Below are 12,355 nucleotides of genomic sequence, written 5' to 3' on the forward strand. Positions count from 1 at the left end.
GTCGAGAGAATCTAACACCCCCTGGGGGATTGTGATCAGCATGTCCAGCGGCTGCCTTGCCGGCCGGTAATGTTCGATGAGCCACAACTGGAGGGGCCTCATGCGGAGCCGAGCATAACCGGTCACAAACGTGCATGCTGCCATGTGGCCTAACAGGGTTAGACATGTCCGCACTGATGTCAAGGGGGCTGCCCGCAGTCGTTGAACGATCGCCGACAATGCCTGGAACCTCGGCAACGGCAGAAGAGCCCTGGCCACGGTGGCGTCCAGGACGGCCCCGATGAACTCCACCCTCTGCGTGGGGATCAGGGTGGACTTGTCCATGTTGATCATGAGGCCCAAGGTAGCAAACAGGCCGGTGATCACGCGGACGTGGCTGCAAACTTGCAGTTCCGACGTGCCCCGAATTAACCAATCGTCTAGGTAAGGGAACACGTGGATACGACTGCGCCGAAGATGTGCCACAACGACTGCCATGCATTTTGTAAATACCCTCGGGGCCGTAGAAAGGCCAAATGGGAGGACTGCAAATTGGTAGTGAAGGGGGCCCACCACGAAACGAAGGAAACGTCTGTGGTGTGGCCAAATGGCAATGTGAAAATAAGCGTCCTGCATGTCGAGGGCGGCGTACCAGTCTCCCGGATCCAGGGATGGGATAATGGTCCCCAGGGATACCATGCGGAACTTCAACTTCACCAGGTATTTGTTGAGCTCTCGCAGGTCGAGGATAGGCCTGAGGCCTCCCTTGGCCTTGGGGATCAGAAAGTAGCGGGAATAAAACCCCTTGACTTTCTCGTTTTCCGGAACCGCCTCTATAGCTCCTTTGCTGAGGAGCGTCTGTACCTCCTGCCGAAGGAATTGCTCGTGAGAGGGGTCCCTGAAGAGGGACGAGGAAGGGGGGCGGGAAGGAGGAAATGAAATAAACTGCAGGCGGTATCCCGTCTGCACCGTGCGTAAGACCCAGCGGTCCGATGTTATTTGGGTCCACGCCGGGAGGAAAAACGAAAGACGGTTGGAAAACGGGGGGGAAGGATCCGTGGGGGAAACTGTTACTGCGCCCTCGGGCGCACCTTCAAAATGAAGGCTTGGGTCCAGGCGGGGGCTTAGAGGAGCCTTGATTCTGCCCCCCTTGGTTCCCCGAATGCCTACGCCTTCCATTCCTGCCACGGCGCCTATTGAGGTCCTGCCGTTGGCGGAACTGGGGGTATGGCCTGCGCTGCTGTTGCTGCTGTGGCCGGAAGGGTCTGCGCTGCGTTCCCGGCGTGTGCATCCCGAGGGAGCGCATAATGACCCGATTGTCCTTTAGACTCTTAAGTCTGGGGTCTGTCTTTTCCGAAAACAGGCCCTGGCCTTCGAACGGGAGGTCCTGGATGGTATGTTGGAGCTCCGGAGGAAGGCCAGAGACCTGCAGCCAGGAGATACGGCGCATCGTTACCCCCGAGGCGAGGGTGCGGGCAGCCGAGTCTGCAGCGTCCAAAGAAGCTTGCAACGATGTACGCGCAACCTTCTTGCCCTCATCTAGGATGGCCGCAAATTCTTGGTGGGCGTCTTGCGGCAGCAGCTCTTTAAATTTGTCCGCTGCCACCCATGAGTTGAACGCGTACCTGCTGAGCAGGGCTTGTTGGTTCGAAACCCTGAGCTGCAGCGCCCCAGCCGAGTATACTTTGCGTCCAAGGAGGTCCATACGCCTGGCCTCCCTGGATTTGGGGGCTGGAGCTTCCTGCCCATGACGCTCCCTGTCATTCACCGACTGTACCACCAGGGAACACGGTGTCGGGTGGACATGGAGGTACTCATAGCCTTTAGAGGGGGCCATGTACTTCCTCTCGACGCCCCTCGCCCTAGGGGGGATGGAGGCCGGTGACTGCCAGATAGTATTGGCGTTGGCCTGGATCGTCCTTATGAAGGGTAGGGCGACCCTGGTGGGAGCATCCGACGAGAGGATGGTGACAATCGGATACTCGATCTCCGAGACCTCCTCGGCTTGTAGGCTCAGATTCTGAGCTACTCGCCTAAGGAGGTCTTGGTGTGCCCTGAGATCCAGCGGGGGGGGCTACTGGAGGAGGTGCCAGCCACCGCTTCATCAGGGGAGGAGGATGAGGAGACCCCCGGCAAGAAAGTGTCCAATGGGGGGTCCCCCTCGGCCCTCGCCTCTGCCTCAGGAGCCAGAGCGGAGTCTTGCTGCTTGGGCGCTTCCCCTCCATCCGGGGAGGGAGGGGGGCGAGACAACGAGGCCTCCGGCACCCTGTGCTCCGCCGTCGCAGGCCTAGCAGGAAGCTGTTGGGGGCCCTGGGCTTGATGGTATGCCCATGGGGTCCAAAACCCCCACTGCTGCGGGCCTTGGTCCTGTTGCGGCGGGTCTTGAAAGAGCGCCGCCTGCCGGTCGGTGCCCAGCGCATACCCGCTGTCCGTTTGCGAAGACACCGACGGCTGCCTAGAAGGCCACGGCGGGGCCGACCTTGGCTGGTAAGAGTCTGCGCGGGTCGGCAGCGACGATCGTCTCGGTGCCGGGGATCGGTACCGGGAGTCATAGCGGTGCCGGGATCGGGACCGGGACCGGGTTCTGTCTCGGTGCCGGGATCTGGACCGGTACCGGCCGCTGCTTCGGTGCCGGGATCGGGACCGGGACCTGCCACCGACGCGGTGCCGGGAGGTCGACCGGGACCGGGACCTGCCTCCAGCTCGGTGCCGGGAGGTCGACCGGTGCGGCGAGTGACGGCGGGACTGGCTCCTGGAGTCATGGTGCCGGTATCGGCGGCTGGAGTCAGACCGCAACCGTCTGGAGGTCGATCGGTGCCGCGAGTGTGACCGGTACCGCCGAGGGGAGCGGTGCCGGGACTGCGAGCGGCGATGGGATCTTGATCTGCCGTGACGTCGGGACCTGGACCGCGAGCGCGAGTCCCGAGACGGTGCCGACATCATGGGCTTGCCTCTAGATGCAACCCGCACCGGAGGTACCGGGGGTGGCAGCTGAGTAGGCTCTGTCAAGGCAATAAGGTCTCGTGCCGAGGCGAAGGTCTCCGGCGTGGATGGGACCAATATCTCAACCCCAGATCTTATGGGGGAGCTTGGCGGCACCGGACTCGACGGACCCGCCGGGCCCGGAGTCGACGGTGCCGGCGGCGCCGCGGCCGATGTCGAGGCCGGGCGCTCCACTCGGGTCTGCCTGGCTGGAGTAGCAGACGCTGACGGTCTTGGCTCTGCACCCGGTGCCGGAGAAGGTCGGTGCCGGGGAGTCTTCCCGGTGCCGGTGCGATTCGGTGCCGGCGCCGAGATCACGGCCTGCGAAGCCACCGGGTCAAGTGCCGCCTCCATGAGGAGAGTCCGGAGTCTTTGGTCTCTCTCCTTTTTTGTCCTGGGCTTAAAAGCCTTGCAGATGCGGCACTTGTCCGATCTGTGCGATTCCCCCAGGCACTTCAGGCACGCGTCGTGGGGGTCGCTGGTAGGCATAGGCTTCTTACAGGCCGCACACTGCTTAAAGCCCGGCGAACCAGGCATGAGCCCGGTGTCGGGTGCCGGGAAGGGCTACAGCCCCCGGCGAACAACTATTAACAACACTATTTACACTTAATTACTTACTAACTATACTTAACGATCTAACTAACAACTATAACAATAACGAGAGATAACAAGGAGAGCTAGGGACGTGGAGGACAGCTATGCCGCGCTCCACAGTTCCAACGACCGACACGGCGGTAAGAAGGAACTGAGGAGCGGGTGGGCCGGCAGGGGTATATATTGAGCGCCATGGCGGCGCCACTCCAGGGGGCGACCTGCCGGCCCACTGGAGTTGCTAGGGTAAAAAAAAGTTTCCGACGAACGTGCACGCGCAGCGCGCACACCTAACTGGAATGGATGTGAGCAATCACTCGAAGAAGAATTACTTCTCACGTCTTGCTTACAATACTGCAGCTAATGGTGTTTGCTTTTTTTGCATCATCGTTATACTGTTGACTCAAAATTTAGCTTGTGATCCACTATTCCCCCCAGATCCCTTTTCACAGTACTCCTTCCTAGTCAGTCATTTCCCATTTTGTATGTGTGCAACTGGTTGTTCCTTCCTAAGTGGAGTAATTAGCATTTGTCCTTCCTGAATTTCATCCTATTTACTTCAGACCATTTCTCCAGTTTGTCCAAATCATTTTGAACTTTAATTCTATCCTCCAAAAAACTTGCCAAGCTGGGAGGGGTTGCATCGTCCGCGAACTTTATAAGTGTACTCTCTATGCCATTGTCTAAATTCACTGATGAAGATATTGAAGAGAACAGGACTTAGAATCGATCCCTGTGGGACCTCACTTGTTATGCCCTTCTAGCATGCTTGTGAACCACTGACACCTACTCTCTGGGAATGATTTTCCAACCAGTTATGCACCCATCTTATAGTAGCTCCATCTAGATTGTATTTCCCTAGTTTGTTTATGAGAAGGTCATGCAAGACAATATCAAAAGCCTTACTAAAGTCAAGATATACCACATCTACTGCTTCCCCCACACGTACAAGGCTTGTTATCCTGTCAAAGAAAGCTATCTGTTCTTGACAAAACCATGCTGACTGTTACTTATCACCTTATTATCTTCTAGGTGTTTGCAAACTGATTGCTTAATTATATGCTTCATTATCTTTCCGGGTAGAGAAGTTAAGCTGACTGGTCCTTATTTCCTTTTTTAAAGATGGGCACTATGTATTATAATTATGTATAATTGTACAGCATTCAAATATTCCTGTTTACATGTATATTTAAAAGAAATATATAATAAAACTGCAAATATTTAAAGTACATAGTATGCAGATTAATTTTCAGTGGACAGATTCCCTCTCTGCAGCTTTGACAGTATCAGGGGTCATTTACTGCTAGTGCAAACTGAATTCATTAACAAGTTGTTAGCTGATGAACAGTTAGTATATTCATTGTATATGTAAACCAAATTAAGGGTAATTGAACTAATTAGCTACTTTCCTATTTTAGTAGATCTAAATAATAAAAATCACCTTGGATCCAATTTCTAAAACAAACTTACCACCAGAATTATTTTTTCTTCCCTAACAGATTCTTTAGCAGTGACAAGCAGAAATTTTAAACCCATGTACAAAGGCAAATCACATCCAAAATGCAGAAAGTTATTCTATTACTGTGATGATTTCTAATTTTCTGACACAAAAGCCATCTAGATCACTGCTTCTCTTCTAAGACACATCATAGAACTGACTGAATGAATGAGAAATCAAGGATCTGTGACCCAAAAAAAAAAAAGGTTGTACTTAATCATTACTATCTGATCACTCAACAGCAGCAAAACTAAGAATTTTCCTTCATTCTCAAATTAAATATTTTTCAAGATAAATTATTATTTTATGAGAATCAGGGAAAATAACTAATTGAAATTTATGTTGTATGTAAAATTGCTATTGCTTCTCATCAAAATTAATATACTGCATTTTATTTATTTTTAAATGTTGACTGAATAAGTTGCATAATAGCAAATGTATCTATTTTACAAAGAGATATGAATAATTTAGAGGGTAAATAACTTTCAAATTCAAATTAACACCATTAAGAAGCAGACAGGTCTTGTGCATTATCTGAGGATATCTAGAGAACATCTATCATTCCGCTAACCACTCAACAGATGTTACCATTGATCCATACAAATTAAGGGTGAGAGAACATTTATCTTGCATAGAAAAAGTAATTGTACATTCAGAAAAAAGGTATTCATTAGGTATTTTATTACTCGCCTCTTCATTTACATGTAGCACTTGTTATTTCTGTCCCCGATACATTTTATTAGTCATGAAAAAAAATAGTAGTTCACCATCTGCTAAGATAGAATATGTTATAATCACACACAAGAACAGAGTGACTTTATGAACAATAGTTTTGAATCAAATATGTGTTTTACTTACCTTCATACGTTTCTAATATATGTACAGTGTCACCTATTTGTAAGGAAAGTTCATCTGCTCCCCTTGCATCATAATTATAGAAAGCTAGAAAGAGAGAATATTGTTATTAGCACACAGAAAAATAGCGCCACTTTCAAGTTATTGATTTTTATTCTACACATTTGAAAGTGACTTTATACCACAGTCAACCTCTTGACCCAATATTTTATACTGGCTTTCTATATCTTCAGTACTATTCTAATCCACTACTTCTTCGAATCACATGAAATACAAAAAAAAAAAAAAAAAGAGAAGCTACAAGTCATCTTTTCACTCAGTTTAACAGCATAAATTGGATAAAATTAGATAAAATATTTTTGCAATCATGTCACAGATTTGTTATTTGAACCAATACCTATTACTGTAAATATAATTTCTGATTTGCTTTTTTCATAAAAATGTGTATATCCTGGAAAACAAACCTAACAAAGTATGTAAAAGTACTTTGTGTTAACCTCATGAGGTTTTATAATTAACTATATTATTTTGTCCTTCACTGTCACCTTTATAACAGCTTTATTTAGATACACTTGTAAAATGTTTAGAAAGCTTGATTTATGAATTTTAAAACAAAGCACCTTAATATTACTAAAATACTAAAGAGCAATCTGTGTTTCAGGCCGCATACCAAAAAACTGCACTTTTATTGCATCAATACTATATCCTAGAAACAAAAAACAGGATTAAATAATCGTGCGTATAAATTAGGCACGTTCATTATTAGCAATGGCTAGTTATGAAAGGCAGAGGGTATAAAATTTGAGTTAAATACTTTAACCTCACCTGATTTGCAAGAGAAGGCCAGTATCCCTGATTCTATTTTATTCTATTCAGGTTCTTACACTTCACCCATCACTGGTATCTGACAGCAGACCAATGTTGCCCTATAATTACCACTAATCCAGAAGATTTCTCGAACAATAAAAAGGAAACATTTATGTGCATACAGTGAAGTGTTTTTTTTTTTACATCTGCTCATGTAAGCCCAACTTGGACATAAAAAAATATTACCAGGAGTGTTTGTTTTCACAAAAATTTCCACAGTCCTAGATATTTGCACCTAACATGGCAGATTACAGTAAATAGTGAAGTGCAGTATCCAAGTATTCACTTGCTGTCAGTGTTCAACTGACATCTTTGATCACACAACGCATCATAAGCAGCAAGGGGCTGGCTGAACGGAGACTTAGTACTCGGCAAACTGAAGTGTGAATCTACAGCGTTCTAGTTTGCTACGTACTAAATGGCCATGCAGATCCTGCCACCATACACTAAAAGTTCCATAATGTGCTCACAGAACTTTTATTACATGGAAGCATGGCAACACAACCACTTCAGTGCACAGCAAGCTACAGCACTGTACGTTCACACCACGGCTTGCCATGCACTAAATTAGTAGACATGTCCATGCTATATTCAGTGTAAACAGTTGACAGTAGTATAAAAATAAATGATACAAGGGGAAAAAAAGGGTTGGCTAGTGCAAAGGTTCTCTCGAACCATATTAGACTATAAATCATCTAAATATCCTCTGGTAATACGTTCATTTATTGTACCTCCTTGCGTATTGTAATCACTTTGACAAGTCAAGAACTGTCTGTATTTAAATATTAATTAACAAAATGGCATCATAAACCTGTACAATTCATTAGCATTCCTCTAAAAACTATGCTCTAGGAATTATTTTGGGGAAGTTCTACGGCCTGTGTCAATAGGTCAGACAAGAGGGTCACAATGGTCCCTTCTCGCCTTCAAACGTACGCATGCCAGTAGCACAGAAAATCATGCAAAAACATATAAATAGTTTGCAAAGAAATTCCATAAATATGAAGTGATAAAGATACACAAGTCATGTAAAGGTATCAATGTCAATTTAATGTCATTTTATTATAACTTGTGAACTCCAGCTAGTAGGCTGCTAAAGTCTCTGCCCAATAAAACACCAATGATCCCTGTACCCTGATAAAAAAAAAGTGTCCCTAAAATGAACACTGGAAGTTAACTGCTGTAAATTGCTACGGCCCCAGGGCACTGCTGAGCTTCACATGACTGCATGCATACATCTTTCATTCTCTGCTGGACCTCGCTCCTGTCTGAGGAGTAATTTCAGAAAGATTAACTGTTTTGATCAGATGGACAGCGGCAAGATGTTCCAATGACAACTCAAAGAAAAAAATTCAGAAACCCAATTAAGTAAAACATATGACTTTACATCAATTATTTAGAAACTGCAGTAGGTTTTCTGAAGTGCTAGCTGACAAAAAGAGTGAAGTCTTTGAAGTTTTGATTTTCTGAAATAAGATCACCTCCCGTTTTTGTTTTCTTAGCAAAACTTGAAATAAAATAGTTGAACCTTTGCTGTTTTGGGTCAAACTAGGGATTCCAACAAGAATATAGTTCAGACATCTGGCATCTCTGCAAATTCCACAATAGTGTGATCTTGCAGAAAAATGCATCCCATGCAACAGATATGGTTTCAAAAGTTATAGGAGGCCCAATAGCTACAAAACTGAATACAGCAACTTTGTCAAACGACACAACATGGCAGCATCATGGCTGAGGATGTTTCAAGAACAATTGCTTTCAAAACTTATGTTAAAAATTCCCTACTTAGCAATTCAAATAGATGATGCAATCTACATCACTGGTGAAGAACAGAGTCTAGGGTATGAGAATTATGTATCCAATAGCTCCCTTCAGGAAGGCTTGCTATTTTATAAAGCTGTGCTAGGACACACAGAACAGGGGAAAGCTCATAGACTCATAGACTCAAGGACTGGAAGGGACCTCGAGAGGTCATCGAGTCCAGTCCCCTGCCCTCATGGCAGGACCAAATACTGTCTAGACCATCCCTGATAGACATTTATCTAACCTACTCTTAAATATCTCCAGAGATGGAGATTCCACAACTTCCCTAGGCAATCTATTCCAGTGTTTAACTACCCTGACAGTTAGGAACTTTTTCCTAATGTCCAACCTAAATCTCCCTTGCTGCAGTTTAAGCCCATTGCTTCTTGTTCTATCATTGGAGGCTAAGGTGAACAAGTTTTCTCCCTCCTCCTGATGACACCCTTCAGCTCATTCAAAACATTTCAGGAGGTAAAGATTTCTGTATGTGCTAGGATTACTGTATTGCAATCACATGGATTGTGCCATAGCAAAGACAGGTAAGAATAAAGCCTGGTCACACAGATCCAAAAACACTGAACTTCATGCCTCCGGGCTTTGTTTCACACTGCCAAGATCATGCTGTTAAGAAAATGTCTGAAAACCCGTGCCGAGTTATTGATGAAGCTGTTAAAAACACAGAACTTTATTCAAGACTGAATGCTCAAGCTTTCTCATTGCTCTATTATAACTAAGATTCCCTTCAACAAAACCAGCAAATGTAAGGAATTTGATAATCATGATGAAATGACAAAGGCCAAACTTCTCATATGGCTTCACAGCCCTAGACTCCAAATATGAAAAGAGTTTCCTCTCCAAGGCAACAATCTGTTTACACTACCTTTTTACACACTTCAGAGCTTGGCAGCATCACAAGGAAAGCCCTTAATCATATTTTAAAAAAAATAAATCAGTATCTCTCATTGGCATGAAGCTTATTGCTCAGTCTGTTTTCCTAAATCATTTCTGAAAGAACCATATCAAAACATGTTTTTCACGGTAGTCAGCCATTAATCACCCTGTCTCCGTTAGCTTCCAGATAGACTTGTTTCTTGAAACAGTGTAACTGTTGACAATAAAGTTCTTAATTGCCCTTTGAGATTTTGATATATTCCTTTTTTTTTATTTTAAGTTCCGCTTTGATACATTCAGAGGAGACCAACATGGGTTGCTTCTTCAACTGACCCATTGGACATCTTTTGTTCTGTGAAAAGTAGACTTTAGAGTTAGCAAATGAAATCCCAATAACATGTAAATGAATAACATAAAATATAAAACAAAGCAAATAAGGAACAGCACATACGACACCTATTACAGGACTCTGAAGGAATACAGGATATTGTTTAAGATAACAAAAAAAAGTTTCGATAGAACTGTCACAAAAATGAATTATAGACTTTTACTGAAAACTAAGCACTTCAGCACTATTTAACGTAAACTTTAGGGAACAAAGCAGTTCTACTGACATCAAAACCTGGCAATTTAATTAACCCTTAAATAAAATTTTCACTTTTTCATTAAAAACAGAAACCTCTGCTAAATATCTGAAGCGTGGCATTTTAAAAACATAACTGCTATTCGGCAAAAGCGTTTCATGAAAACACATTAACAAAAAAAATTTGAACAGTTCTGAACAGTGAAATGTTAACAATGAGCACATCTTGTTTCCTAAACAGCAGAACAAGGGACACTTTATTTGATTATGAGCCATCAGAAATTTTCCAGTTTACCTGTGTTACCACTTTGTACAGCCCAATGCCATATTTTTAAGGATTGGGTGCCTAACGTTAGACACCTAAATTCATACTTAAAACTCCTAAGTGAAAGTGGTCTGATTTTCAGATCTGCTGAGCACTCGTAGGTCTGACTGAAATAAAAAGGATCTGTAGGTGCTCGACATCTCTAAGATAAAAATATCTTGATATTTTTCCCTTTGGTAGCTAAATAAGGATTTATGGGCTTAACCTTAGGCTCCCAAGTCTAAAAATCTTTGGATCAAACGTTTTCCTTTACTCATCTAAATTAGAGACAGATCCTGACTACCCATTTCGCAGGCATCTTAACTAAACAATGTTAATAGGACAAAAACTAAATGTGGGTAGGAATGAAATACATTAAATCCATGTCTTCTCTCTCATGCAAGTGAATTCTCCGCTCACGAAAAGTGTTAACTGGCAGGCCTATAAAATGAATTATTCTGTTCAGCTACTGATATTACAGAGGAAGAAGCAGTGCAATCTATCCCACCCTTCCCTGCCAATATGCTCAACTCAGCCTGACAGGACCACCTCCAGGACTGAACACAGCTCTGCCTCCATTCTGATTCAGTTCTTGATCTCTCTGAGATAGAGAATGAGAGTGATAATTAGTGCGGACTGATTTGAACACTCATCTAATAGGCAGTCTACTGTGATGACCAACTACTTTCATAGAGGACACTGAAGAGTCATCAGATAGTAACTGTCTGGCACATCATCATTGATGTGGGCTGAATAAGGAGCAATGACCTATGAGTATTGTATAGAAAGGATTAAATTAAAAATCACTTTAAAAAAAGCATGTGAAAATGTACCTGTAGCACGCGATTCGGCTAGGTTTCTACTTGCAGTAGCGCTAACAGGGAAGAAGATAAACATCTAAAATAACTGAAAAGAAAGCGTACCAAGCACTATGGTTATAAATCAAGAATTGGTAAAAGCGCTCCATATAAGGGATCTAAAACACACTACAAAAGGATTTTAAAATGTACATTACAAAAGCTGCCAAGTGTCAAAAGATTCTCTTGCAGAACAGTTACTTAATCTAAGTCAGTGGTTCTCAACCAGCGGTATGTGTACTCCTGGGGGTACTTAGAGGTCTTCCAAGGGGTACATCAACTCATATAGATATTTGCCTAGTTTTACACAGGCTACATAAAAAGCACCACTGAAGACAGTACAAACTAAAATTTCATACAATGACTTGTTTATACTGCTCTATATACACCAAAATAGAAGCACAATATTTATATTCCAATGGATTTATTTTATAATTCTATGGTAAAAATGAGAAAGTAATTTTTCAGTAATAGTGTGTTGTGACACTTGTATTTTTGTGTCTGAATTTGTAATCAAGTAGTTTTTAAGTGAGGTGAAACTTGGGAATATACAAGACAAATCAGACTTCTACAAGGGGTACAGTAGTCTGGAAAGGTTGAGAACCACTGATCTGAGTGGCTGGACACACTCTGAGGGCAGATTTTTATGTACAGTAAGTGAAACAAGGCTGTTCTATTTACTATAATCATTAACATTTTATCCATCATGCTAAGGTTATTTACTATGAGAAAAGACATAAAACTCTTCTGATTAACAAGATATGAGCCCAGGACATTTGAAAGTCACTTTGGGTCAAGGCCATCCTAAGGACTTGGTTGGGAAAAATATACAAAAAGGAGTCAGGAGTGACACCTGAATACTGGATTTCTAATGAGAGGAAACAGAAAAACGAGCAATTCATGGCCTCTAGCTCTAGGTACAAGAGCAGATGGCATCATTTTGTTGATGTGAGGGAAACAGAGCTTAACTCCTAGGAAGAAACTTGAACTAAAAAAAATTTAGTTACCCCCTAAGCTTCCCACAAAAAGCTGGGGGGAACAGCATTTGAAATGTACAATGCTCACTCGACCAACAAACCTTCAGGGGGTGAATCCCCTTGGCACAAGTATTGGCCAAGTGTAGACAAAGGAGCATATGCCAACAT

At 43.9% G+C, this 12,355-nt stretch overlaps 2 protein-coding genes across 4 annotated transcripts in view; one reads left to right on the forward strand and one right to left on the reverse strand.

Moving 5' to 3' along the window:
- Positions 1-12,355, reverse strand: part of DOCK1 (dedicator of cytokinesis 1) — a 620,463-nt gene that overhangs the window by 564,358 nt on the left and 43,750 nt on the right. For all 3 annotated transcript variants that reach the window (XM_050959274.1, XM_050959273.1, XM_050959277.1), the window contains exon 2: positions 5,909-5,992. In XM_050959274.1, coding sequence (XP_050815231.1) covers positions 5,909-5,992 — 84 coding nt within the window. The remainder of the gene's footprint in view (positions 1-5,908; positions 5,993-12,355) is intronic.
- The window catches only part of LOC127054057 (uncharacterized), a 511,088-nt gene that overhangs the window by 384,601 nt on the left and 114,132 nt on the right, over positions 1-12,355 (forward strand). The gene's annotated exons all lie outside the window — the stretch shown is intronic.

Source organism: Gopherus flavomarginatus, chromosome 6 (genome assembly GCF_025201925.1).
Source record: "Gopherus flavomarginatus isolate rGopFla2 chromosome 6, rGopFla2.mat.asm, whole genome shotgun sequence".
Lineage (NCBI taxonomy): Eukaryota > Metazoa > Chordata > Testudines > Testudinidae > Gopherus > Gopherus flavomarginatus.